Genomic DNA, 24396 nt, shown 5'->3' with positions numbered 1-24396 from the left:
ATTTGTAGCCAAACCCTGTACTGCGCTCCGGTGGAAGAGACAACTTTATTTCAGTAACTCACCAGGGCTACATGGTTGGGGGGGTTTTGTTTTTTTTTAATTTATTGGAATCTAAGATGTCTCCAACCTACAACATACTAGGGAAAGCCCCCGAGGACCAAATCTAAACAGTTACATTGATATAATCAGCCGGAGGGGCTGACGACAGAGAAATTCAGTTTGGATTTCAGAGGAGGAGGAGGAGGAGGAAAGTACACATTTGCTATTTGGTTTGAAAATACAGACTCCTCTTTTCCCCTCGAGGAAAGGAACATGGACAGAAAATAATGCTCCACCATTCTCAGTTCGAAGGAAGAGGCTGCCTCTGTAACTAGCCCAAAGTACTCACTGGGCAACAGTCAGGGGGGCAAGTGGTACCTGGAGCATGGCCACTTCTTGCTGCACCCCCTAGTTTAGGCCTGACCTGTGTTAAGCTTTGAACCACAACAACAGTGTCTCAACCTGACCACCCTCGCCGCAGCCTCTCCCCCCTTCAGGGGTCCCTCCCCATCCTGGGACCCTGTGGGTAGGGCCCTGCAAACCTGCAGATGTCTGCTTGGTATCCGCATCTGCAAATATGGTCTGCGGATATAAATTTTGTATCCGTGCAGGGTTCGACTTGTGGGGTGATCCATCCAAGCTGGGTCCATCCCTATGTGAAATCCTCCCACTATCCATAACTTGCCCCCCCAGGAGACAATAGTGAGGTAAACACCACAACCCAATTCTTGCTTGCAAGGTGCTAATACACTTTCCCCGGCCGAGGGGTGCTAGACCATAGCATGGGTTTGTAAAGCATTTTAGAATATGGCTCATCCTTTTCTATGCTGGCCAGGGAAACCCAGCCAGCATGGTTTGAACTCCAGGATAGACAGACAGCCTTACATCTTGGCAGTGGCAGGGGCATCTGAACCACTCCTCCATGCTCTCTGCTTGAATTAATCTTAACTAAGAAAAAAAAAAGTTACACACAAGACAAAGTGGGTTCCTCTCCCTCACCAGAATTAAAATAGATTTAGAAGTGAGAGAGATTCTGCTACAGCAGGACTCCTTGGACTCAATTTAAGAGCACTTGGTGGATAAACATATATACAGTGAGACCAAGGTCCTTTAACCAGAGAGCTCAAGTACTGTGGGGCTTGGCCTCTGATGGGTTAGAGACACTGGGCTGGGTTCCAAAGCGGATATCAAGCCAGTGCAAAGAAGAGCATTTGCTCCAGTCTCACTCAGACAAACAACCCCGCCGCCTTTGGTGTAGTTGTGCCCCAGTGGGGTAGAGACGGAAGCTGCTTTGTCTCATTTTAATTTCCTTAGGGAGCTAAAGTGAGGTGAAGAGATTCCAGCTACCAAGACAAGTAGCAGATTGTAACCTCATTTAGACAGACAGTGAAGAGTCCTTGGTCTTCATGAGAAAAAAAAAAAAAAAAGGAAAGAGCAAGACGTTTAGCACTGTGGAGAAAGAGTGCGTGAGAAGGCCTGACCCACTGAAAACAACAGACGTCTTGCCGTTAAATTCACGGACACCAGAATGCAGCCTGGAGAGTCCAGGTAGAAGAGAGCCAGGCAAAGAGCCAAACAGTTGCTCTCAGGCCTTGTGTTTGCTGGTTCATATGTTGTCCTCATCCAGCATTTTGTTGACCCCTTCACAGATCCTCTGCAGGTGGGTGCGGTAGGGTTCGGAAGGTCCGTACAGCGCCGACAGGAACTCGTAGTCCGCAAAGTGGTTGAAGACGTGATTGATCCTGGAGTGGGACTTGGCCGTCAGGTGGGTGTTGACGGCCTGGTGGAGCAGGTCGCGGCACTCGTTCAGCACGCCGGACATGACCCTGCGGTCGAAGGTGAAGTCTATCTGGTAGAAGCTGACGGCGGTCATGGCCAGCGTGTGCACTTTCTTGCGGAAGTGCTCCATCAGCCGCAGCTCGTCGGCGCTGAACTGCCGGTTGCGGTACAGCACCCCCAGCTTCATGACGATCTTGATCAGGTTCTTGATGATCTTCTGGGCCTCCTTGCGGTTGTGGGTGAACTCCTTGGTGACCCGGTACAGCTCATCCAGAACCTCACTGCTGGTGTCATCGATGAAGATGTTCGCCATGGTCTTGGAGGCCATCTTGCTCAGGAGCTTTTTCTGAGCCTGCAGAACCAAGTTCTTGGTGCTGAAGGTGTCCATCTTCTCTGGAAGGGGGAAAAGAGAACAGAACCGTGTGATTCAGGCCTTGCCCTGGAGTAATGAGCCCTCCCTTCCCAGCACAGGTCCGCGCGCACACAAAAGCATCTTGGTCTAATAGTTAGAGCAGAGGGAGCTGGGAGTCTGGCCTCCTGCAGTCTATTCCCAGCTTTGGGATGGGAGGATGGTCTAGTGGTCAGAACAGGGAAGGTCAGAGCATCAGGACGCCTGGGGTCTGTACCCAGCTTTAGGAGTGCGCACGGTTTACAGAGTAGGAGACTGGGAGCCAAGACTCCTGGGTTCTTTCCCCCTTTCTGGGAACAGGTGTAATCTAGTGGCTAGGTATTACAGTGGGATAAAATTACCTAAATATCAAAGGAAGGTCAATGCACTGCGTACATTGAAAAGGCCCATTAGACCTCTATTGCTCTCTTCCCACCTGAGATCTGTATTGCTACCTATGCAGAATGGGATTTATTACCAGTTGTTTTAATGTGCCCTCCTTAAAATCTGGCTCATTTCCTTGAGGGGGAGACCCGCGTGACACTTGTTGGTCAACGTGTGGCTGGTGAGCGGCTCTTTAGCACAGCAGAGCTCACACCCCGAGAGTGGGTAACATTATAAGCCACGTTTGCTGATATAATTTTGTTCAGTCCCTGCAAGCTGCCAGAGAGCAGCACTCCTGCTGGTTTCCTTTTGTGTTTCTCAAAGCACATCAAAGCACTTGATTTCTCCGGCTCCCTGCTATGCCAGAGTTTGGATTCTGGAACCGATTCAGTTTCCTGGCTGGATGATAACCTGTGCTCACCATTACTCAGGGACCGAGTCTCCTGCGTGCCCCACCGGCGCTGCGTGAGGGAATTTGATTCTTGCAAGCCCACCAAAGAAGAAAGAAGTGAGGAGCTCATAAGCAAGGTTATCAGCTTAGCTGATGGCTGCACACAGATGAATGCAGCAATTCAGGCAAGAGAAAGACCGAGAGACAGGTTACAAGACCTGCCTAGGACTCACAAACACAAACCGAGCCACTTAGCCAGTGATTGTGTTAGAGACTGAAACAAGCAAATGAAGCAACACAGGTGCTGGGATTCATCCTGCCTGGAACAGCAACACACTACAGACCATCGTAACAACAAGCTCTCATGTTAGGACAGATGGGAAAGAAGCAGGTCGGTGATGCAGCTGTTTCCATATGGTGGGACCTGTTTACGCTGAATCTGAACAAATTTGGTTTGGTGCTTTCATTGGCTCAAGCGATCGGAGTTTAAGTCCCAGCTCTGCCACAAGCTCCCTGTGTGACTGTGGGACAGTCACTGACTTGCTCTGTGCCTCAGTTTCCCCACTGGCAAAATATGGGTAACAATCCTTCCTTTTGCCCGCCCCTTGTCTGTCATGTCTGTTTACAGCACCTATCAGGTGGGCAAACTATGGCCTGCGGGCCACATCCGGCCCATGGGACCGACCTGCCCAGCCCTTGAGCTCCCGGCCCCGCCCCTGCTGTCCCCCGTCCCCCGCAGCCTCAGCTCGCCGTGCCGCCAGCGGGGCACGGGGAACAGGGGGAGGGGTTGGATAGGCGTGGGAGTCCTGGGTGGCCTGTCAGGGGGCGGGGGTGGGATAGAGGTTGGGGCAGCCAGGGAGCAGGTGTGGGTTGGATGGGGGTGGGGTCGGAGGTGGGGTCCTGGGGGGAGTCAGGGAACAAGGAGCAGGGGGCATTGGATGGGTCAGGGGTTCTGATGGGGGCAGTCAGGGGGCGGGGGCCAGGCTGTTTGGGGAGGCACAGAGTTCCCTACCCGGCCCTCCATACAGTTTTAGCACCTCGATGTGGCCCTCAGGCCAAAAAGTTTGCCCAGCCCTGACCTAGCACAACGGGGCCTTGATCTTGGTTGGAAGGTCTAGCTGCTGTTGTAACAATAAATAAAAATATGTGTTTCAATGCGTTGACCTGATGGGCAAAAATTACAGCGCTGGCTTTGGGAAAGCTCTGCTTAGAGGGAAGTTATTCTGGGACTTTGGCCACAGCCATTGTGTGTATATGAGGAAAAACACATAAGAGGCAGTCTATGTTTGTACAGCTCTGAGCACAAATGGGTCCTGGTCAATGACAAGCGCTCACCAGGCGCTACGATAATACAGATCATACAGTATGGGGAGGTAATCCAGGCCACTGGGGTGAAGCCATTCATAAATCGATTGCTTGGAAGCATTTTCAGTGTCTCCCTTTCCTAAATAATCCAGTTTCAAACGTTTACCCTCCGGAATCGTGCACTTTAATATTTGTACTTTAAGCTTTCGGCACTTGCTCTCTGAAAGTCAGGCCTCTTTAAGGTGTCTCCAGGTGGCCCCCAGAATCACTAGCCCTTGCTGAAAATGCACATCTCAAAGGTTTTGAGTAACACGAAAACTGGGGTTGCGAGGGCTTTACTGGTCAGCGGAAATGGAGTCATTCAAAAAGGGGCAGGGACTGAGGACACAGGTGCTATGGATTATAAATCCTAACTCTTAGCTGTGGACCACCAAACACTTTACAAAGGAGGGCAGTATCATTATCCCAACTTTACAGATGGGGAAACTGAGGCACGGAGTGGCACAAGGTGCGTGGCAGGAATTGAAACCAGGTCTCCTGCATCCTAGTCCTCTCCACTAGGGCACACTGCTGTTTGTAGCAAAACAACAGACTGTGATTAAAGGAGGGAGCATAGTCTCGTGGTTAAAGCACTGAATTTGGAGTTAGGGGACCTTGATTCCATTCCTAGCTCTGCCGTACATACCTTGGCAGTCACTTCACTTCAATGTGCCTCAGTTTCTTCATCTGTAAATTGGGACTAATAATACTTACTGTAACAGGGTCCTCTGCCCACCCCTCTTCCTGGGGCCTGCTGACTGCCCCAAGAAAGCCCAGAGAGGCTTCCTGTTATGCAGCACCCGTGTCTTTATTTACACACACAGTTCTCCCACCGCCAGTGTTGAGCTATGTACAAGGCTTACAGGGTTAGTTCCCTCCTTCCCAAGAAGTCAGCCCACAGCCAGGAGACTGCCCATTCTCCTGGCAGCCCCCCTTCATACTGGCTCCCAGCCCTTATAACTGCTGGCTTGTCAGGCCCACAGGTCCATGGAGCAAGTCCCCAGGCCAGGCATCATGCCTGTTACACCAGCCCCAATCTATTTCTCTTGATTGGAGCTGGCTGAGCAGGGGCTAATTAGGTGCTTTTGCAGCAGCACCCTGCTACACTTACCTACTTGACATGGGGGTGGGGGAAAGATAGTTAGCTCAGGTTTATAAAGTGCTTTGAGATCATCCAGTGGAAGGTGCTTTAGAGTAGACCATCACACAAGATCATTGTCATCCTAGGATTTACATGGGAACAATAGTCCAGCTAATAGAACTGGTGACTCTGAATCAGTTCCTCATACAGCTAAGGAGAACTGCCCCAGGCCGGATGACAAAGGTGCTGGTGGAAGCCAGCGCAGCGAGCCCCAGCCAGCCGGGAATTTTCCATTGCAAGTTCTAAACCCCTGCAAATTGGGGGCATTCATGGAAAGGCTGGCCCAGGCTTAAGGAGGGTATAAATTAAGCGAGCAGTAATAGAGCAGTCAAAACCTGTACTATTACACGATGTTCCACGCAGCGTTATTTACAACCCTTTGGAAAACACAAAGGTTTGCAAGTATTTCCTTTTATGTGAAAACATTGATTTTAACAGCGTGAGGCTGGAGCTGCAGGCATCCTCCTAACAGGACAGGCATACGAGAGAGAAGTTGGTGCCGAGAGAGAGGGCACTTGCGATAGAGGAGAGAGAAAGCAAGCGAGAGAGAAACAGAGCTGCTTAATCGGGTGTGGGCGGCAGTACAGGGGCTATGATTTAGCACCTGCATTTCAGAAAGTTAACTTCCCCGCTCATGGGAGGCTGCAGTTAGCTTTGCTGTGGCCATGGCCCCGGTAGGGCAGCTCTGCTGTCTGCCAGTGTCTTTTCGTCCAGGGATCTTTCCAAAGACAGACGACCCAAGTTGAGTGAGCAAGTGTAGTGATGTGACAGCTCTGAGCGGCTGCCTTAGGAGAGATGGCAGTGGGGAGAAGGTTGGCTAGACATCTATTTCTCTGTGGTGGAAGCCTTCTTACACTGGCCTGATCCCCATTTCACAGATGGCAGAACTGAGACCCAGAAACCGTACGGCCCTAATTTCCCCTGGTTTCGCAGAGGAATCATTTGAGGCACCCTGGGTATCCCCAGTTCCCACTGACTCTCTCTGGACCTGAAAGTGCTCAGAACTTTGGGAAAATCAGGCCCCTTTATGGTGTCTCAAACCGAGCACCCCCAAAAAGCTGGGGCTTCCAAAATCCCTGGTCACAGCTCAAGGCCTTGGCCTAAAAGATGTGGGGCTGACTTACCCAGTTGTTCTTTCAGAGCAGAGCGAAGCTGGGCTTTTAAAGGGACCATTTTGAGACTCTAGCTTGACTTCCTGCAGAGCCCAGGCCGCAGAACTGAACGTGAGCCGCAGAAGAGAAAATGAATCGGGCATGTTTCTGAGCATGCGACCTTACCAGCGGAGATCCTCTCTGCTCTGCACAGACATTACACTTCCCAGGGGCTTTTCTGGGAGAGTAAGGGTTTGCCTCCCTGTCGTTGCCCAAAATGTCTGCTCTTTCCAACCTGCTGATGCCTTATCCATCCAGCCGGTGGCTTCACCCCAGAGGTGGCTGCATTTCAGTGCTGCTGTGTGCTGGCAGTTTGCAAAGTGCCTCGGGATCATGAAAGGCACCCATATAAATAGAAATTCCCACACCAAAACCTTTGTCAGCTGAGGTTGGCTAAGTACAACCTCCACCCACACAATCCTTTAAAAACAAGGAAATGCCCAGCAAAGGGAACCGTCTCTAAAGAGCCCGCAACACCCAGACATCCCTGTAAGCAACCATGGCAACAAGCACCACATAACACTCCCTCGCACTATTAATTTAACAATGCCTGGCTCTTACATAGCACTGTTCAGCCACAGATCTCAAAGCGCTGTAGAAGGCAAGTATCACTGAGACGGGGAGAAATGGAATCGTTGCAATGGAGGGCTGGAAGGGCCCTTGAGAAGTCATTTAGTCCAGCCCCCCCACGCTGAGCCAGGACCAAATAACCCTAGACCATCCCTGACGGGGGTTAGTCCAACCTCTTCTTAAATACCTCCAGCGATGGGGATTCCACAACCCCTCTAGGTCATCTGTTCCAGAGCTTAACGACCCTCTGAGTTAGAAAGTTTACCTTAATATCCAACCTCAGTCTCTCCTGCTTCGAACTAAGGTGACATCCTCTCGTCCTACCCTCGGTGAACACAGAGAACTATTGGTCACCGTCCTCTCTGTAGCAACCTTTTACATATTTATCACGTCCCCCGGCCTCGGCCGTCTCTTCCCTAGAGCGAACAGGCCCAGTGTTTCAACCTTTCCTTACAGGTCACGTTTTCCAAACCTCGTCTCACTTCCGCTGCTCATTTCCCTTGCGTCTCAGGGAGCAATCAGCTTCAGGTCACCCCGCCGGCCAGCTACAGAGCCAGGAGCTCAGGTCTCTCCAGTGCCAGTCTAATCTCCTCTCCAGAGAGCCGTGGTTCATCCAGGTCTAAGGATCGCTCCAGGTGTGCGTAGGAAGCCAGGGGGCTCTAATCGGGACTCGGCAGCATCACCCCGGACTTGGGGAATGAATGAATGAATTCATACTCCTTCCCTCGTGCCGAACCTCTCTCTCCTGCTAATCTGTTACTATCCTCTCAACGTGCTCCCCCGCCCCCCCCCCAGCAACATGGCTCACTTCCCGTTGGGCAGATGCTACCGTTTAACGAGTGACTGGAGACTTCCCTCAAGTGAGACTTTTCCTGCTCAGATGAGCCCGTCACGCAGAGCCTCCTACTTGTTCCATTGTTCACCTCGGCGCTGCTTTATCAGCCGACAGAGAAAGAGGCAGTTTTGCCCCAGCACAAGTTAGAGACGGAAATAAACCAGCAGATTTCCTTCCTGTCACTCATGCTTCCAGCTCTGCTGGAGTTTGAAAACACCTCTAAAAAAACCACAACAGCCTCTGAAAGTGCCGTTCGGTCTGTGACACGGCTGTGGGAAACGGAGCAAGGCTCTGCTTCTGTCCAGAGGAAGGATGGGGCAATGGTCATGGGGCTGAGGATGCAGCGTCCAAGACCACAGACTTCTCCGCTTTCCCTTCTCTTCCAGGGACCTGAAGTTCTCTCAGATCTCTCTCCTGCAGTTGGGAGCCTTGACACCCCATTGTGACCGTGAGGAAGGATGGCTCAGTGGTTTGGTTGCACTCCTACGATGCAGGAAACTAAAGCTCAATTCTCTGCTTGCCCAAGGTCACGCAGAAAGTCTGCGGCCAAAAGTTGCTTCCCAAGCAGTGGGTCACGACTCACCAAGGGGTTGCAGGAAGGTTGTAGGTGGGTCACAGGCCTGGTGCAGAAGGGTCATAGCCAGGTTGCAATGTGCAGAGCAGGGAGCCAGCCCCCTGGGACAATACTTAGGGTCCTGGGTGGGACTGTACTTGGGCAGCTACACTGCTATCTTTAGCCAGCTAGTGCAACAGGCCTACCCATGTTGCAATTGCATCCCATTAGTCATGCCGTGCCTCAGTTTCTCCATATGCACAATGGGAAATAGCAATTCCCTACCTCGCAGGGGTGTTGTGAGGATAAATAAAGATTGTGAGGTGCTCAAATACTATGGTGATGAGGACCAGCCAAGTACCTTAATATACAGACAGACCTTCCAAGGCAAGATGGAATGCTCAAATTCAGGATTCAGTTTCTCTCCTGCGTCGAGGATTCAGCCACTGCTACCTACAGCAGAGTAGTGAGCTGCTTTTCTTGCCTCGCTGGATGGCATGAACCATGTTAGCTGTTCACTGATGTTGATCTGGCAGCCTGGCTCTGCACCGAAGCATGTCTTTGGCTTTGATTCAGTGGGGTTCGCTGCCAGAAGTGAGCGCTGAGGGACCTGGTGATAGGAGGGATTGGAACGAGGAAGGGCCAGGCACCTGGAGCAATTCATGCCTCACGCGTGGGCATGGAAGGAGGCACAAAGACCAGGGTGGGGGAAGGGATGGTAAGACGGATTCATCATCAGAGCAACAGGGAGCAGCAAGAGACCACAGCAGAGAGATAAGCAGAAGCGGCTTCATGCAAAGCCTTAAAGGGAAGAACAAGAAGCTTGTACTAGACATGAAAAGTAGGGGGAAGCCAGCAGATACACCCTGCTGTGGGCAAAGATAAATCCAGTTAACAGCGTTCATCCACAGGGATCCTTTCTGTACCTGTTCCTCTTGGCCCCAAGCCACGGATAGTCCCTTCCCAGCTATCATGAAGGGGTTCTGAACACAAGGCAGTTACAAACGGGTTCATTTGCAAATGCGAAGTTGGCACCCGGCGCAGAGTGAGTTTTGCAGCTCTGCAGCAAAGGCAACTCGCAGGGAGGGAAAAAAAACAAACTGACTTTTAGGAAGAGCTTAATTGAAGGGCATGCAGCGGAGAGAGCATCACCAAATGCCACCCCCAGATATCAAGTGACAGCAGTGACCTGACCAAGCTAGATACCACACAGCATCAGAATCAGATTTCCCTGGCTGATCAAACACAGAGGACCTGGCGTAGAGACAAACGCAGCCCTGGACTAAGAATCTCCCTTGACCTCAGCAGTGTTGCAGCTATTTAGACCAGGTCTGAGTTTTAACCCTTTCATCGGGGATGACGCGCACCGCAGGCCTGCAATGGCAGATGAGCATTTCAGTTCTCCCATAAACAACATGGCACATCCAGTGACAGCTTCACGGTTCCCTCAGCCCCACCTGCTCCTCAGATGCTGACACAAGCCTTCTTCCGTGGGTACATGTAACTGAGATAAAGCCTGATCCCCGCCCCCGGCCCCCTAACCCCAAGAGCGGTGTACATCAGGAATAACTCCCGCAGCTGCCAGCGGAAGCGAGGGCCGAATCAGGCCCGATCGTTTAAAAGCATCCACCTGTGACGAATCAGAAAACAGGCACTTCGTGACTCTGAAAACACTGGCATCCTGTCCGCACTCAGCGGAGGCTGGTGACATTTGAAAGGGATTAGGCAAAACTGAAACATACAGGTGTGTGCAGGAAGCCAATTTGCAGCGCCACATCCAACTCAGGCCACTCTGTCCTCCCAGGGGCCTCTGCTATCATCACGGCTCCGCGGGGAGTGGGTGGGGAGTGGGCTTCAGAGCCTGAGCCCAGCCCCCTCCCATTCCACAAGCTGGGAAGGGAGCGGAGGTGATGATTTATTATTTCCCACTCTGCCCCTCGCTACTCTCTCCCCCCGGCATTTCTTCCAGACACTGCGCACCTGCACTGCTTCCACTCCTGACGATGCTGGTCTCAATTACTGGAGCAACTGTTAGCCGTTCCCCTTCTCCCGCCGAACACCCACCCACCGCTCCCTTGATGGCGGGATGAATATTTCATAGAGCAGCACAAAGGCGCTTTAATAATTTATGGGTCAGCATGGAGAGAGAGCGTACAGCATGTGGAAAGGGGAGAGGAGAGCAGGCAGGCACCTTCTCCTCCTGGCGCTTGTTAGGGCCACGTTCGCATACCCATAGAACCCCCACCCCTCCGGTTTTGCCTGGATTTATAACTTGCAGTCAAGTTTCCTCTGGTGCAAAAGTTCTCCGGTCAGAGGGCACGTTAAAAAGCGGGAGCGGCATCTGTCCAGCTGGTTGCGGAGTGGATCGAGATGCTCCCTGACTGCCCTGGAACTCAGCTCTTCCACCATTCCCCTGCCAGCGCGGTGGAAAGCAAGCATGGCAGGAACGCCTCGCTGCCCGAGGGCCTAACCTGGGTCTGCTGGAGAGCGGCCTTTCACGCCAGAGCCGGACAGGAGCAAAGCAATCCGGTGCGCAGTGCTTTACTGTGCCATTATCTTGTCTACACTGGGGCAAGGCATCCTGCTTGGGTCTGGTTCTTAGTCACACGGAGGCCCCTTTATGCCACCCCGGCAGCACAAAGGGACCTTGAAGTAAGTGGAAAATCCCCTGTGCAGAGGGCATCCCAAAGGGGTGCAGAGCTGCACAAGGGCTATCCCTTATACACACACATTTAAACTTCTGCCCGAGTTTGCGGGAAGCCAGCCAGGCTCTGTAAAGGGGTGAAGGAATTTCAACAACTGTCCTTCTCTTTTGCTTCTCTTCCTGTGGCTCTGCCCTGCCGTACCACCCAGCAGTTCTCAGAGCCGCTAACGGACACTAATTTAATTAAGCTTCACAGCCACCCCAGGGAAGCGTTGCCACCCCAGGGAAGCGTTAATACGACCATTAAAGAATGGGAAAGAGAAGAGTGAAGTGACGTAACCACACACAGCAAGCCCATGGAGTCACCAGCTCTAACCATTAGGTAACACCCCCTACATCAGCCAACTCCAGATGCCCTTGGCAGCACTGTTCTGACAGGCGTCAGGATCTCACCCTCCCAGGCCTGACTTTTAGTGGCGTTTGGGGGTGGGGGAATAAATAATTAAAGTAGTACCGCATCTCCTGCAGCCTCTGTTGTTACCTGTTGCCATGGGCGCAAACGGCCTTGATAGCTACACCTTCCCCAGCAGCCCCATCGCTAACATCTACCAGCTGCTGGAGAAACAAGTCAGGCCCTTTGCAGGAGTTTTTCCTGAAGTGGCCAAATGTAAGAGTTGATCAGTAGCCAAGCAACCTCCGCCCCGGGAGGCAGACTGTGTGCACAGCGGGCGGGTCCAAGGAGGAGAAGGAGACGGAAGCTACTGCGTAAAGACCCTCTCCCTGACGAAGGAAGCAGGAATCCGGTGAGCCACACAAGCCCAGCCATGTGTACACACAGCGGTGGCCTATCCCATTTATAGCACCATGCCGGCCCAGCATCACTGTTATTACCGGCTGCATGGTGGTGGCACAGAGGCACCGGAGTCGTAGACCAGGGCCCCCAGTGGTGCTCAGCGTTGTTCAGACACGGAACACAGAGACGGCCCCTTCCCCAAATTGCTTACAGGGAAAGGGTCCTGGTTGGGCTGGGACCGGGGGAGAAGACGTGGGACTCTATTCCGGGGACATGGGCGGTTTTGCCTCTTGGTGCAAGCTGGGCCCCTCACTGCTGCAAGGCCCACGGGTGGAGAAACACTGTTCACTGGATACTGTGAAATGAGTTGGCGAGGCCTCAGTCCAGGCCCCAAAAGCATAGCGCTATGACACTGGGAAACTGGCCTGACTCAGGGCTGCCTTGGCCAGGCCTCCTGCTGCTCACCCCTGCCGTTGCTCTGGCCCCCAACGTCCCAGATGCAGGCCCCAGCCAGGCAGTGGGGAATTTATTAGGGGACAGCTGGCTATGCAGCATAAAGGGAAGTGCTAATGAGTTATTGTAAAAGGCCCTTGGGGTTCCTGACCCTCTGCGGCACAGAGAGCCCTGAGCGCCTTTAATTAGCCACCCAGCAGTGGCAATGGAAGGTCCCCCTGCCACCAGCATGGCTTGGGGCATACTCTGGGATTTCAGATGGCTAGGATGTTCTTTGGTTTCTCTTGCTGAGGCCCATCAGCTGTGACCGCTGTAAGCTGGACACCGGGATGTTCAGAGCCGGACTGAGAACTTGCCAACTCATTTCACAGAATCCCCCAAACAGCCTTTCTCAGCTCTCCAGCGCCCCCGTCGGCCCCTTGCTGCTCCCAAGCGTGGAACTGATTAGGAGTGGCAGGAAGCCAACAGACACAGCAGGGCGGAAACCAGAAGCCATCTGAAATAGATCTTAGGGTTTCTTCTTTGTAATAGGCCACAGTCACTAATAATTCTGCTCCGACTGGGAAATAGCCAACTCAGTGCAAAAACCAGAGATGAGCCTGAACCAGAACCCTGGATCTGGCTCTAGACTCACAGCTCAAATGTATCCCTGTAAGGAGACAATCCACCTATCGGAGTCACTCAGATACTTGTGAGGACATGGGATAAGAACTTTCGACAGATCTGAGCTATTCATGTAGCTCCCAGGTGACAGAGTGCTGGGACCACCCTGGTGAGCCAGCACTCTGATCACTGGGGCTCCAATCAGCTCCCCCAGAAAAGGCTGAGGGATATAAGGAGGACAGAAGGAGGAAGTCCTGGAGGTGGCAGTAATGGTGATCCGAGCTAGCTGAGCCTGGTGTATGCAGAGACTGCCCCTTCCCGCACTCTGGAATATTATGGCAACGATGCCTGGGACTGGGAACGGATCACATGATGTTGCCACTCAACAGAGGGAGTCTGAGAGGTTCCTGGGGCATCCGAGGACAGGGACAGATTGTGCCCTGTTGTAGCCTGAGCCTCAGTTACTCCGTTCCTGCACCGGAGATAGGGATGCTTTATGTCACCATTGCATGCCCTGTACAGGATCCTGCCTGGTCCCAGTAGAGGAGGCCTGGGCCTGCTATGACTTACACACCCTTTCCCACAGCCCTCAGCAGGCCCTGAGAAATAGAGACTACCTGTGATACAGGGCACTTGGCTGTGCCCCCAACCTGCTCCTACATCAGGGCCAGGGAGCAGGACCAGCGTAGGCCAGTTCTACATTGGCTGGGAAAGCTCCCTGAATACAGGGAGGGGAGATTCTTGGAGGGAAGGGGTGCTTCCATCCACCTTAAGGTACCTTTCCACTGGCCCTCAGTGTGCTTGCTCCCATCACAGCAGCATCCTTCCAGCTTTGGGCATAATTCCCTGGGAGAGGCAGGAAGCAGGACTGGATGGATCATGCTCTGTCCCAGAATGGAGCAAGGATAAGGAAGGGAGAGTTATTTTGAGGCCTCTCTCTTGCTTTCGGCTACCTCCCTTCCTTGTCGAGCTCAGCTCAGCAGTTCTCTCTTCTGGAGCAACTTCCTCCCTTCCTTGCTCAGGAGGATGGTGATTAAGGAGGCTCATCAGGAAGAAAGCTTTCAAACCCCCACGCCCCATGCGGAGAAGTCTCAGCTGACTGGCACACTGAATGCTCCCAGCTGACGGGGTCTGCGCCTCTAAAAGGATCATTGCAAATATTAAGCCACTTTCGAAGCAAAGAAAGATTCTCATGAGGCGGGGGGGAAGCTTGTGGTAGGTGCACCCCAAGTTGGGTCTAATGGGGTGGCTGGCTGGGCAGGTGGCGAGCAGTCATGGTGCAACTCTTGCCGGTTTCACTGTTACCCCCTTGTCCACACTGTTCTGTTGGTCTCATTCCCCATCTCGTTTTTTGACATAAAACTGAACACAAGCCAGGACTGCGTAATTTACCGCTGGACTATGCCAAGGGCCGTGGGTCCCTGATCTACGTGTGACTGTGTTGCAAATAATGAACGACAACATTTACAAGCTGTGTTCTAGGCTTGCTGCATTTATAAGTTTGCTTTTAAGCAAACTGATGGTCCAGTGGTTATTAGACTCTGGAGCCCTCGGGTTTATTCCCAGCTCTGCCACTGACCTGCTGGGTGACCTCAGGCAAGTCACTGCCCCTCTCTGTGCCTCAGTTTCCCTATCTGTAAAATGGGGTGATGCTGCTCAGAGGGACTAAGAGGGTTAGTTCTTTGGAAAGAGCGATAAAGTCCTTGAATGGAAGGTGCTAGAGACATATATGATGTTACTCATGAGATCAGGAACACAGAAATTGACAGTCAGGGTAAGACCTAAATCCATCTCACCCAGCATCCTGTCTCTCACAGTGTGAGAGGTGCAAGAACCCACCCCAGCAGCTGTCGGGTAATCTGCCTCTCACCATAGTTCTCACCCTGATCTCTAATAGTTAGCGATTGGCTTAAACCCTGAAATTTAATATCCCTTCCAAAAGTATTGGCAATAACTATGACATATACTCGTTATCTCTTTCTGAATATTGCAAAGTTCTTGGTCTCCGTGACTTCTTGTGGCAATGAGTTCCACAGTCTAATTATGTCTGGTGTGAAAAAGTAGTTCCGTCCATCTGTTTTGAATTTACCACCTTTTAATTTCAGTGAACATCCCCTAAGTCTTGTGTTACAAAGACCGTGAGGAACAGATGTTCCTAATCTATCGTTTCTAGACCATTCATTATATTATAGAATCTTATAACATCCCCTTTTATTTGCCTAGTCTCTAAGGTGGTCGTAATAATAATCCTCAGCTTTTATAGAGCTTTATACAGCAGTAGATCTCCATGTGTTTTACAAAGGAGGTCAGCATCATTATCCCCATTTTACAGATGGGGAAACGGAGGCACAGAGAGGGGGAAGTAGTATGCCTAAGGTCACCCTGCAGGCCAGTGGCAGGGCTGGGAATAGAGCCCAGGTCTCCTCAGGCCCAGTCCAATGCTCTCTCTACCAAACAGTTCCAATCTTTTCAATCACTCTTCATAGGAGAGACTTTCTAGGCCATTGATAATTTGTGTTGCCCTTCCTGGAGTCCCTTCTAAATCTGCAATATCATTTTAGAGAGGAGTTAAATGGCTCCTTTCCCTTCCTACTGAGCTGCTTTTTTAAACTGGTGGATGGGGCTTTAGAAGACAAATCATGCCACACTGTCACCTGTTCCAGCAGAAAACACCACTGATTTTAGATAAGAACATAAGAATGGCCATACTGGGTCAGACCAAAGGTCCATCTAGCCCAGTATCCTGTCTTCCGACAGTGGCCAGTGCCAGGTGCCCCAGAAGGAATGAACAGAACAGGGAATCATCAAGTGATCCATCCACTATCACCCATTCCCAGCTTCTGGCAAACAGAGGCTAGGGACACCATCCCTGTCCATCCTGGCTAATAGCCATTGATGGACCTATCCTCCATGAACTTACCTAGTTCTTTTTTGAACCTGTTATAGTCTTGGCCTTCACAACATCCTCTGGCAAGGAGTTCCACAGGTTAACTGTGTGTTGTGTGAAGAAATACTTCCTTTTGTTTGTTTTGAACCTGCTGTCTATTCATTTAATTTGGTGGCCCCTAGTCCTTGCGTTATGAGAGGTAAATAACACTTCCTTATTTACTTTCTCCACACCAGTCATGATTTTATAGGCCTCCATCTTATCCCCCCTTAGTTGTCTCTTTTCCAAGCTGACAAGTCCCAGTCTGATTAACCTTGTCTCATATGACAGCTGTTCCAGACTCCTAATCATTTTTGTTGCCCTTTTCTGAACCTTTTCCAATTCCAGTAGATCTTTTTTGAGATGGGGTGACCACATCTGCCCGCAGTATTCAAGATGTGGCTGTACCAAGGATTTATATAGAGGCAATATGATATTTTCTGTCTTATTATCTGTCCCTTTCCTAATGATCCCCAACACTCTGTTCGCTTTTTGACTGCCGCTGCACATTGAGTGGATGTTTTTAGAGAACTATCCACAACGATGCCAAGATCTCTTTCTTGAGTGGCAACAGACCACAAGGAACAAGCTTTGAACAAGCTTTGTTCTCTGTTCTTCCATCCTATCAAGCCATTCAGGGCATGGGGCAATAAATGAAACGGATTCTGAGCAATCACTGCCTCCTCAAATCCCAGCGGCAGGCTGGTTGCCCCTTGGACTGGGGTCGCACTTCAGTGCTCTTGCTCGGCACCAGCACAGTTTACTGAAGATCTGGTTCCAGGGGAGTAGAGCTCCACTCCCACTCAGATGCCCAGGTAAGCAGCCAGGTGCTCAGAAGAGTGCAGCGTGTTGGGTGGAAACCTGACCCCAAGGAGAGCTGCTGAGTGCTGAGGCCTTGGGCAAATCCTGCCCCCGGTCATGGGTGCTGAGCCCTTGAAAAATCTGGGCAGGAGAATGGAGTTGGTGGGTGCCATGTTGAAAGGGCTGCAGGAACACTGGGCCCTGAAGTGGCATCAACATCCCTCCTACCCCTTTAGTTACCCCAGGCCAGGGAAATATTAGTAGATGGGGTCATACATCGGGAACAAGGCAGCATCCCACATCATCCTCCCTGACCCATACAGTCTGCAGTATTCGGAGTGGGCATTAACCGTTACTGCCGGTATTCAGACACTACACCGGGGAGCACTGTACAATGGGGCTTTCCCCCTCTCTGATTCTGAGGAGGTGGGAGATGGGCCTTCCTAGAACCCGCTGGCATGGGGACAGGGGGCGAAATCCCCATTGCCCGCCCCAGAGATTGGCCAGCATTAAGGATAGCAGAGAGGTGCCTCTGGATGCAGGGAGAGAACAGAGAGCACTGGCACGAAGGTGAGATACGGGCCAACTAGGACCCACTGGCAGAGAGAGGAGATACCCACTGCCACCGAGCGACAAGGGAGAGATATCAGGACAGGCTGGTGTTGCAGGAATGAAGAGATGCCCATTAGGGTCTTGTGCCATGGGGGGAGAGAGAAAGAAAGTGGAGCTGGGGGGCAAGTCCTGGTGGCGGGGGACAGGCGGGAGGATGATGCCCAGTGGGGCAGGCCCTGGACCGGATGTGTGTGTGATGCCCGATGGAGGGGAGGATGCCTGTCAAGGGATGGGGGAGGGGGATGGAGGGGGGACGAGGCCTGGCCTTGGGGGGATGGGGCAGGCCCTGGGGGAAGAAAGGGGGGTGATACCCTGCAGATCAAGCCTTGCCGGGGGGGGGGGGGGGGAGCAGACGAGAGAGTGATGCCCAGCTGGGGGGGCCGGGGGACAGGCCCAGGGCCGGGGCAGATGGGAGGGTGATGGCCAGCTGTGTGGGGGGGGGGGGGAAGAGAGAGAGCGAGGGCAGGCCCAGGGGGAGGTAGGCAGACGGGAGGGTGATGGCCAGCTGTGTGGGGGGGGGGGGAGGAGAGAGAGAGAGGGCAGGCCCAGGGAGAGGTGGGCAGACGGGAGGGTGATGGCCAGCTGTGTGGTGGTGGGGGGGGGAGAGAGAGAGAGAGGGCAGGCCCAGGGGGAGGTGGGCAGACGGGAGGGTGATGGCCAGCTTGGGGGGGGCGGGCAGGCCCTGGCCGGGGAAATGTCCCAGACGCCCGCCGCGTGGCCCAGGGCTGCGCCGGTCGATTCCCGGAGGGGGACGGGGGGGCTCTTTAACCAGGGCTCAATTCTCCAGCCCGACCCCTCCCGGGCCGCCCCCCGGTCCGGTCCGGTCCCTCCCGGGCCGCCCCGCACTTACCCGCCTCCGGCGGGCACCGGCCCGGCGGGGATGCGCGTCCCTCTCCCGCGGCCCGACGGCGGAGCTCGGCGCCCGTCCCGCTGCCCGGCCGGCAGGGTCCGGTCGCAGGGTCCGGTCCGCCGCGGCCCCCGCCCCCGGGCTCTCTCTGCCCCCGGGCGGAGCCGGGTCACGGGGCCAGCGGCAGCTCGGCGAGCCCCAGGCAGCGCTCCCGGGTCCCGCTCCCCGGCCCCCCCGCGGTGAAACCCGAGCCCAGCGCAGCCCGAAGTTTCAAATTCAAGGCGAAGTCGGGGGAGGGGGGGGGGTTGACGGAGCCGCCAGCCAATGGCAGCGCTGGGCTAGCTACAAAGTAGCCAATGGGGCCCGGGCGCAGGGGCGGGCTGCAGTTGGGGTTTGATATGGGGGGGGGGGGGGGGAAAGCTGCCCCCTGCCCCGAACAGGCTCCTTGGTTCCCTGCCCAGCCAGGGGAGCCTCTGGCCGGGCGCTGGCACCGGGAAGGGCCCCTGCCCCAGCCGGATCAGCTCTGCAGAGCTAAGTGCTGCAGGAACAGCGGTTCCCCATCATTGGGTTTGCAGTTTGGTGCGATGACTCGCAGGCCCCCCCCTAGGCAAATGGTTCCAATCCTGCACCCCAGGCTGCTGATGCAGATGCAGCCCGGGTCACAGAATCATAGAAGATCAGGGTTGGAAGGGACCTCAGGAGTCATCTAGTCCAACCCCCTGCTCGAAGCAGGACCAATCCCCAATTTTTGCCCCAGATCTCTAAATGGCACCCTCAAGGATTGAGCTCACAACCCTGGGTTTAGCAGGCCAATGCTCAAACCACTGAGCTATCCCTCCCCCCTGCCAAAGCCTTGGCCTCTTTTGTCTCCCAGGCTTTTCCTCGCTCTTCCCTCTGGCTTTATTGCCCTGTTTTGCTTCTGCCAGCAACTCCGGAGGCTCTTGGCAGCTCCCTAGCCCATCCCGGGTCACACCCTCCCCGGGAAGCAGCGTAGGCTGCAATAATAAAAATAATAAGAGTAATTACCAGCCGTGAGCCTGCTCAGCCCTCAGCCGCACCGTGGCTCAATGGGGCCCCAGCAACAGCTCTTAGCTGGAGAGAGAAGGGTCATTATCCCCGTTTCACAGATGGGGAAACCGAGAGACAGAAAGTCACCTGCCTTGCCGTGAGTCAGTGGCAGGAGCCGCACCCAGGAGTCTTAATTGTTACTCGCCCTCTCCAACCACTAGATTACACTGGGACGGGTTCGGTCAGGGAGACCCCCTTGGGACTGTCACCTGATGTGCTGAGATTACCTCTGAGCCTGTTTTCTCTGCCAGTTTCGGACTTCAGAACCCTGCCTTGTTGAGCCAGGGTCCAAACCACCACCCCAAAGCTGCAGACTTAACTGAAAACAGCTCAGCAAGTACTCCTGTCTCCAGCACCCAGACACCCAGCTCCCAAGGGGATCCAAACCCCAAATAAATCCATTTTACTCTGCATAAAATTTACAGGGTAAACTCATAAGCTGTCCACCCTCTATAATGCTGATACAGAGATCTGCACAGCTGTTTGCTCCCCCAGGTATTAATCACTTACTCTGGGTCAATTAATAAACAAAAGTGATTTTATTCAGTATAAAAAGTAGGATTTAAGTGGTTCCAAGTAATAACAGACAGAACAAAGTACATGACCAAGCAAAATAAAACAAAACACGCAAATCTAAGCCTAATACATTAAGAAACTGAATACAAATAAAATCTCACCCTCAGAGATGTTCCAATAAGCTTCTTTCACAGACTAGACTCCTTCCTAGTCTGGGCTCAACCCTTTCCCTTTCAGTCCTTGTTAGTTCCAGCTCAGGTGATAACTAGAGGATTTCTCATGACTGGCATCCACCTTTGTTCTGTTCCACCCCCGTTTATATCTTTGGCACAAGGCGGGAATCCTTTGTTTCTCTCTGGGTTCCCACCCCTCCTTTTAAATGGAAAAGCACCAGGTTTAAGATGGATTCCAGGATCGTGTGACATGTTCCCATGTCCTGTGAGAATTCATTACCCACTGGCTGGCACACACATATACAGGAAGGCTACAAGTAAACAGAGCCATCTACAGTCAATTGTCCTGGTTAATGGGAGCCATCAAGATTCTAGACTGCCATGAATGGCCCACACTTTGCATAATTACAATAGGACCTCAGAGTTATGCTACATAACCCTAGTTTCAGATACAAGACTGACACATTCATACAAATAGGATGACCACACTCAGTAGATTATAAGCTTTGTAATGATACCTTACAAGAGACCTTTTGCATAAAGCATATTCCAGTTACATCATATTTACACTCATAAACATATTTTTATAAAGCATATGGAGTGCAACGTCACAGAGCTGGGAATAGGACCCAGGAGTCCTGATGCCCATCCCCCGCCCTGCTCTAACCACTGGGTGCTCTAGCTTGCACTTTATTTCAAACAGCCACCTATGGGCCCTGGGATGCAGACAATAGCCATCAGGCAGTATACTTGGCCATACCCTGATCCCTCCAATCCATTCACCAGTGCCAGGGGCTGGAAGCAGGGTAGGGCCCTTATGCCAGTTCTATGCTGGCCAAGGAGGCCCTGTGCACAGGGGGCCATTTCTGCCCCCTTTAAGGCCACTTTATACTGCCAGGGGGCTAAAAGCATGAGTTGCTACGGCTTGAGCTAAATGACCCAGCCTTAGGGGATGTCTACACTGCAATCATGGGGCACAAGTGCTGGAACCCCCTGGCTTGAAGTAGTTTCCATTCTATACAGGGTTTATAGTTTGCTTCAATGGCTCAAAGCACCCCTGTCATGGGGCATGCTTGCATTTCAAGCAGACGTATCCAAGCTAGTGTGGGTCCTGGAACTGTGAAAATGCAGCTGCATGGCTGGACAAGCCCACCCAGAGCCCTGGGGTCTTGCTCTGGCGGTTAGCCCATGCTGAAGCCAGCACTGCTGTGGCTTCACTGCTCTGGAACCTGATCTAGTTAGATTTGAAAGCTAGCTCAGGTATGTCAGCTCGAGCGGCCGTCACCCCGCAATTGCAATGTAGTCAGTCCCTCAGCTGGGTGAAGCAGCAGTCTTCTGTGGACTGGCCACTACAGGGAGACTAACACCCACATTCTGGCGGGAGTTACACCAGCACCTCTGAAAATGGGGATCTAAAGTTCCCTGATCCCTCACCCAGCACATCATCTCCTTGCAACATACCTGCCTTGAGAAAGGCTGCTCCCAGACACGTGTCACCCCATAGCCCTAATGCAATCATGGCCTTGTATCACCCCAGAGTGTCACCTCAGACATGGACTCAGAGACTTTAAGGTCAGAAGGGACCATCGTGATCGACTAGTCTGACCTCCTGCCCATTGCAGGCCACAGAGCCTCACCCCCCAACTCCTGTGATAGTCCCCTAGCCTCTGGCTGAGTTACTGACATCCTCAAATCATGATGTAAAGACTTCAAGTTACAGACAATCCACCACTGACACTAGTTTAAACCTGCAAGTGACCCTTGCCCCATGCTGCAGAGGGAAGACAAAAAACCCCAGGGTCTCTGCCAAACTGATTCAAGAGAAAATTCCTTCCCAACCCCAAATATGGGGATCCGTTAGACCCTGAGGATGTGGTGGGAAAGACCCAGCAGCCAGACACCTGGGAGAGAATTCTCTGTAGTAACAGGTTTGCCCTGTCTAGATTTTGACCACAGCTTTTTTCTGCATCAGCCAGGTCCCCTGAACAGACCTTCCCTGCATTAACCATTCCATGGCCGAAGTTGAATCGCCTCTTTCTCTGCTGGTAAGTTCAAATGTTTATTCAACTTTCATCTTTTATTTTAACGGCTCAGATTAACATCATCAAAGCAGCTGTTCCCTGGAAGCTAGGGCTGAAGCCAGAGAAAAGAGCTTTGTTACTTTGTGGTAGTTTGGCCAGAGAGCAGGATGCAGCTGGAATATTTAGAATCACAGCTGTCGACAATGTTCTGTCCACTCCTGGTGCCTAGAGGAACAACAGTATTCCCTGGACAGGCCGTGTACATCCAGTACTGGACAAGTTACCCCATGGAGCAAGAGACTTTCCATTGACTTTAGTGTACAATGAATGCATGTGTTTGAGGATATCGTATATGCGCATATATTTGTATATGTGTAGGTGTGTGCTTGTATGTATATGTGTGTATATTTACATATGTGTGTGACTATATTGATGTGTGTACACATGCAGGGGTGTCTGTAAAAGGGTATATATTTATATGGGTGTAGATGTGTAGGAACCGACGTAGGTGTGAGTGTGTGTTGATATGTGTCCACGGGGTGTGTGTAGTCATGTGATTATGTTTAGGGGTGTATACAGGAGGGGTGTGTATGTATGGAGGTATTTACACGTGTGCAGATGGATAGATTTGTTTGTGTGTGCTTTTCAGTGTGTGGGTGCGTGTATGTGGAAAGGGTATTTAGATATTTCTAAAATTGTGCATCAGTGTGTGTTTGTAGGGGGTCTGTGTATGTATAAATCTGTTTGTGTGCAGTGGACAGTGTATACATATTATGTGCACACAGATATTTATGTCTATGTGAGTAGGGGGGTATGATTGGTGAGGGGAGGTATGATTGCCTTTATATGTGTGACTGTAAATGTGTGAAATGTGTATACACGTAGATGTGTGTGTGCTTTAGGGGGTGTATGTTTATGCATATGTGTGTGTTTTTAGATGAGTGTGTGTGTGAATAGGGGCTTGTGTGTGTGTTTACATGCATGAGTGTATGGGAATGTCTATACTGCAGCTGGGAGCAAACTTCCTAGCTCAAGTAAATGGACATATGCTAGCTTGGCTCGAGCCAGCAAGTAGCACTGGGCTCACTTGGGCTGGTCGCCTGAGAACAAACCTACCCGGACCCTGTGGGTCGGACTCGAGCTCGCGTGGGACCCTGGCCAGCTAGCTGGAGCTGTTGCCAGTGCTACTGTGAGCTACACGGCTATTTTTACGGTGCTTGCTCCCAGATGCAGAGTAGACATACCCTATGTGGGCACTGGAGTGTGTGTGTGTTTGTGTTTGTGTGTGTGTGCGCATGCGTTGGGAGGCGTGTGTTTACATGTATGAGTTTGTTTGCAGATGGGGTGTAAATGTGTGTGTTTACATGTGTGTACGTGTGCGTAGAGGGGTGTGTGTATTTATATGTATGTGTGTGTAAAGGGACGTAAGTGTGTTTAGATGTGTGAATGTATGTGTGCGTTGAGGGGGGTGTGTGTGTATTTATACATATGAGTGTGTGTGTTTAGATGTGTGAATGTACGTGTGCGTTGAGGGGTGTGTGTGTGTGTGTGTATTTATACATATGAGTGTGTGTGTGTTTAGATGTGTGAATGTACGTGTGCGTTGAGGGGGGTGTGTGTGTATTTATACATATGAGTGTGTGTGTTTAGATGTGTGAATGTACGTGTGCGTTGAGGGGTGTGTGTGTGTGTATTTATACATATGAGTGTGTGTGTGTTTAGATGTGTGAATGTACGTGTGCGTTGAGGGGTGTGTGTGTGTATTTATACATATGAGTGTGTGTGTTTAGATGTGTGAATGTACGTGTGCGTTGAGGGGTGTGTGTGTGTATTTATATGTGTTTTGAGCGGTGTTTTGAGCTCTGGAGTGGGGACGATGGCCGTGGACCGGTGCGCCTTTTGGCCTGCTTTTCCCAGGATGGCACTAGGGGTCTGCAGGCTGTCAGACAACCTGGGCTCTCTCCCTGATCCGGGCCCCTTTCCGGCCGGCTCACACACATTGCACACAGAGATCCATTCAGTCAGCCAGCACTGTGAGGAACGGCATGCTGGGACCCCTAGTCAGCTTTGCACACCTCCTCTGCCTTTGGAGGAATGTCAGAGGCACACAGAGGACAAGTCTCCAGGGTGCAGATAACCTGGCAGCATCTCTCCAGGGTGCAGATAACCTGGTCTCAAAGGTATGTATAACAAAGTTGTAAATGTCGTCGCTGCAAAGGGCGCGATATACAGACCAGCTCCAGTTCATCTCTCCTACTCAGTGGCAAGCGATAAAAGAGAGATGATCTTGCATTACAAAGCTGGCTTGAAACCTCAGCACTGGCCTCGGAGACTCTGGTGCCCTAAGCAAGATTAGATCGCAGA

General features: G+C 52.1%; 1 protein-coding gene across 5 annotated transcripts; it reads right to left on the bottom strand.

The window, feature by feature from the left end:
• Nucleotides 1–84: 84 nt before the first annotated feature.
• TNFAIP8L1 (TNF alpha induced protein 8 like 1) lies at nucleotides 85–18366 on the bottom strand. Of its 5 annotated transcripts, none has more exons than XM_077842000.1 (2): nucleotides 18258–18366; nucleotides 85–2211 (listed from the first exon to the last, which is right to left on the bottom strand). In XM_077842000.1, the coding sequence occupies exon 2, from the start codon at nucleotides 2204–2206 to the stop codon at nucleotides 1646–1648; it is 561 nt and encodes a 186-aa protein (XP_077698126.1). In that variant the 5' UTR covers nucleotides 2207–2211; nucleotides 18258–18366; the 3' UTR covers nucleotides 85–1645. The 5 variants fall into 5 exon arrangements, with proteins under 5 accessions (XP_077698126.1, XP_077698129.1, XP_077698128.1 ...); XM_077842003.1 differs by lacking the exon at nucleotides 18258–18366 and adding an exon at nucleotides 13847–13908; XM_077842002.1 differs by lacking the exon at nucleotides 18258–18366 and adding an exon at nucleotides 8017–8109.
• Nucleotides 18367–24396: the final 6030 nt, after the last annotated feature.

Source organism: Eretmochelys imbricata, chromosome 25 (assembly GCF_965152235.1).
Source record: "Eretmochelys imbricata isolate rEreImb1 chromosome 25, rEreImb1.hap1, whole genome shotgun sequence".
Lineage (NCBI taxonomy): Eukaryota > Metazoa > Chordata > Testudines > Cheloniidae > Eretmochelys > Eretmochelys imbricata.
Note: the sequence above shows the minus strand (reverse complement) of the source record. Positions and strands in the feature narration are given on the sequence as shown.

Bases quoted from the DNA above. Each gene is read 5' to 3' on its own strand.
- TNFAIP8L1 (XM_077842000.1), bottom strand. From the start codon at position 2,206: ATGGACACCTTCAGCACCAAGAACTTGGTTCTGCAGGCTCAGAAAAAG.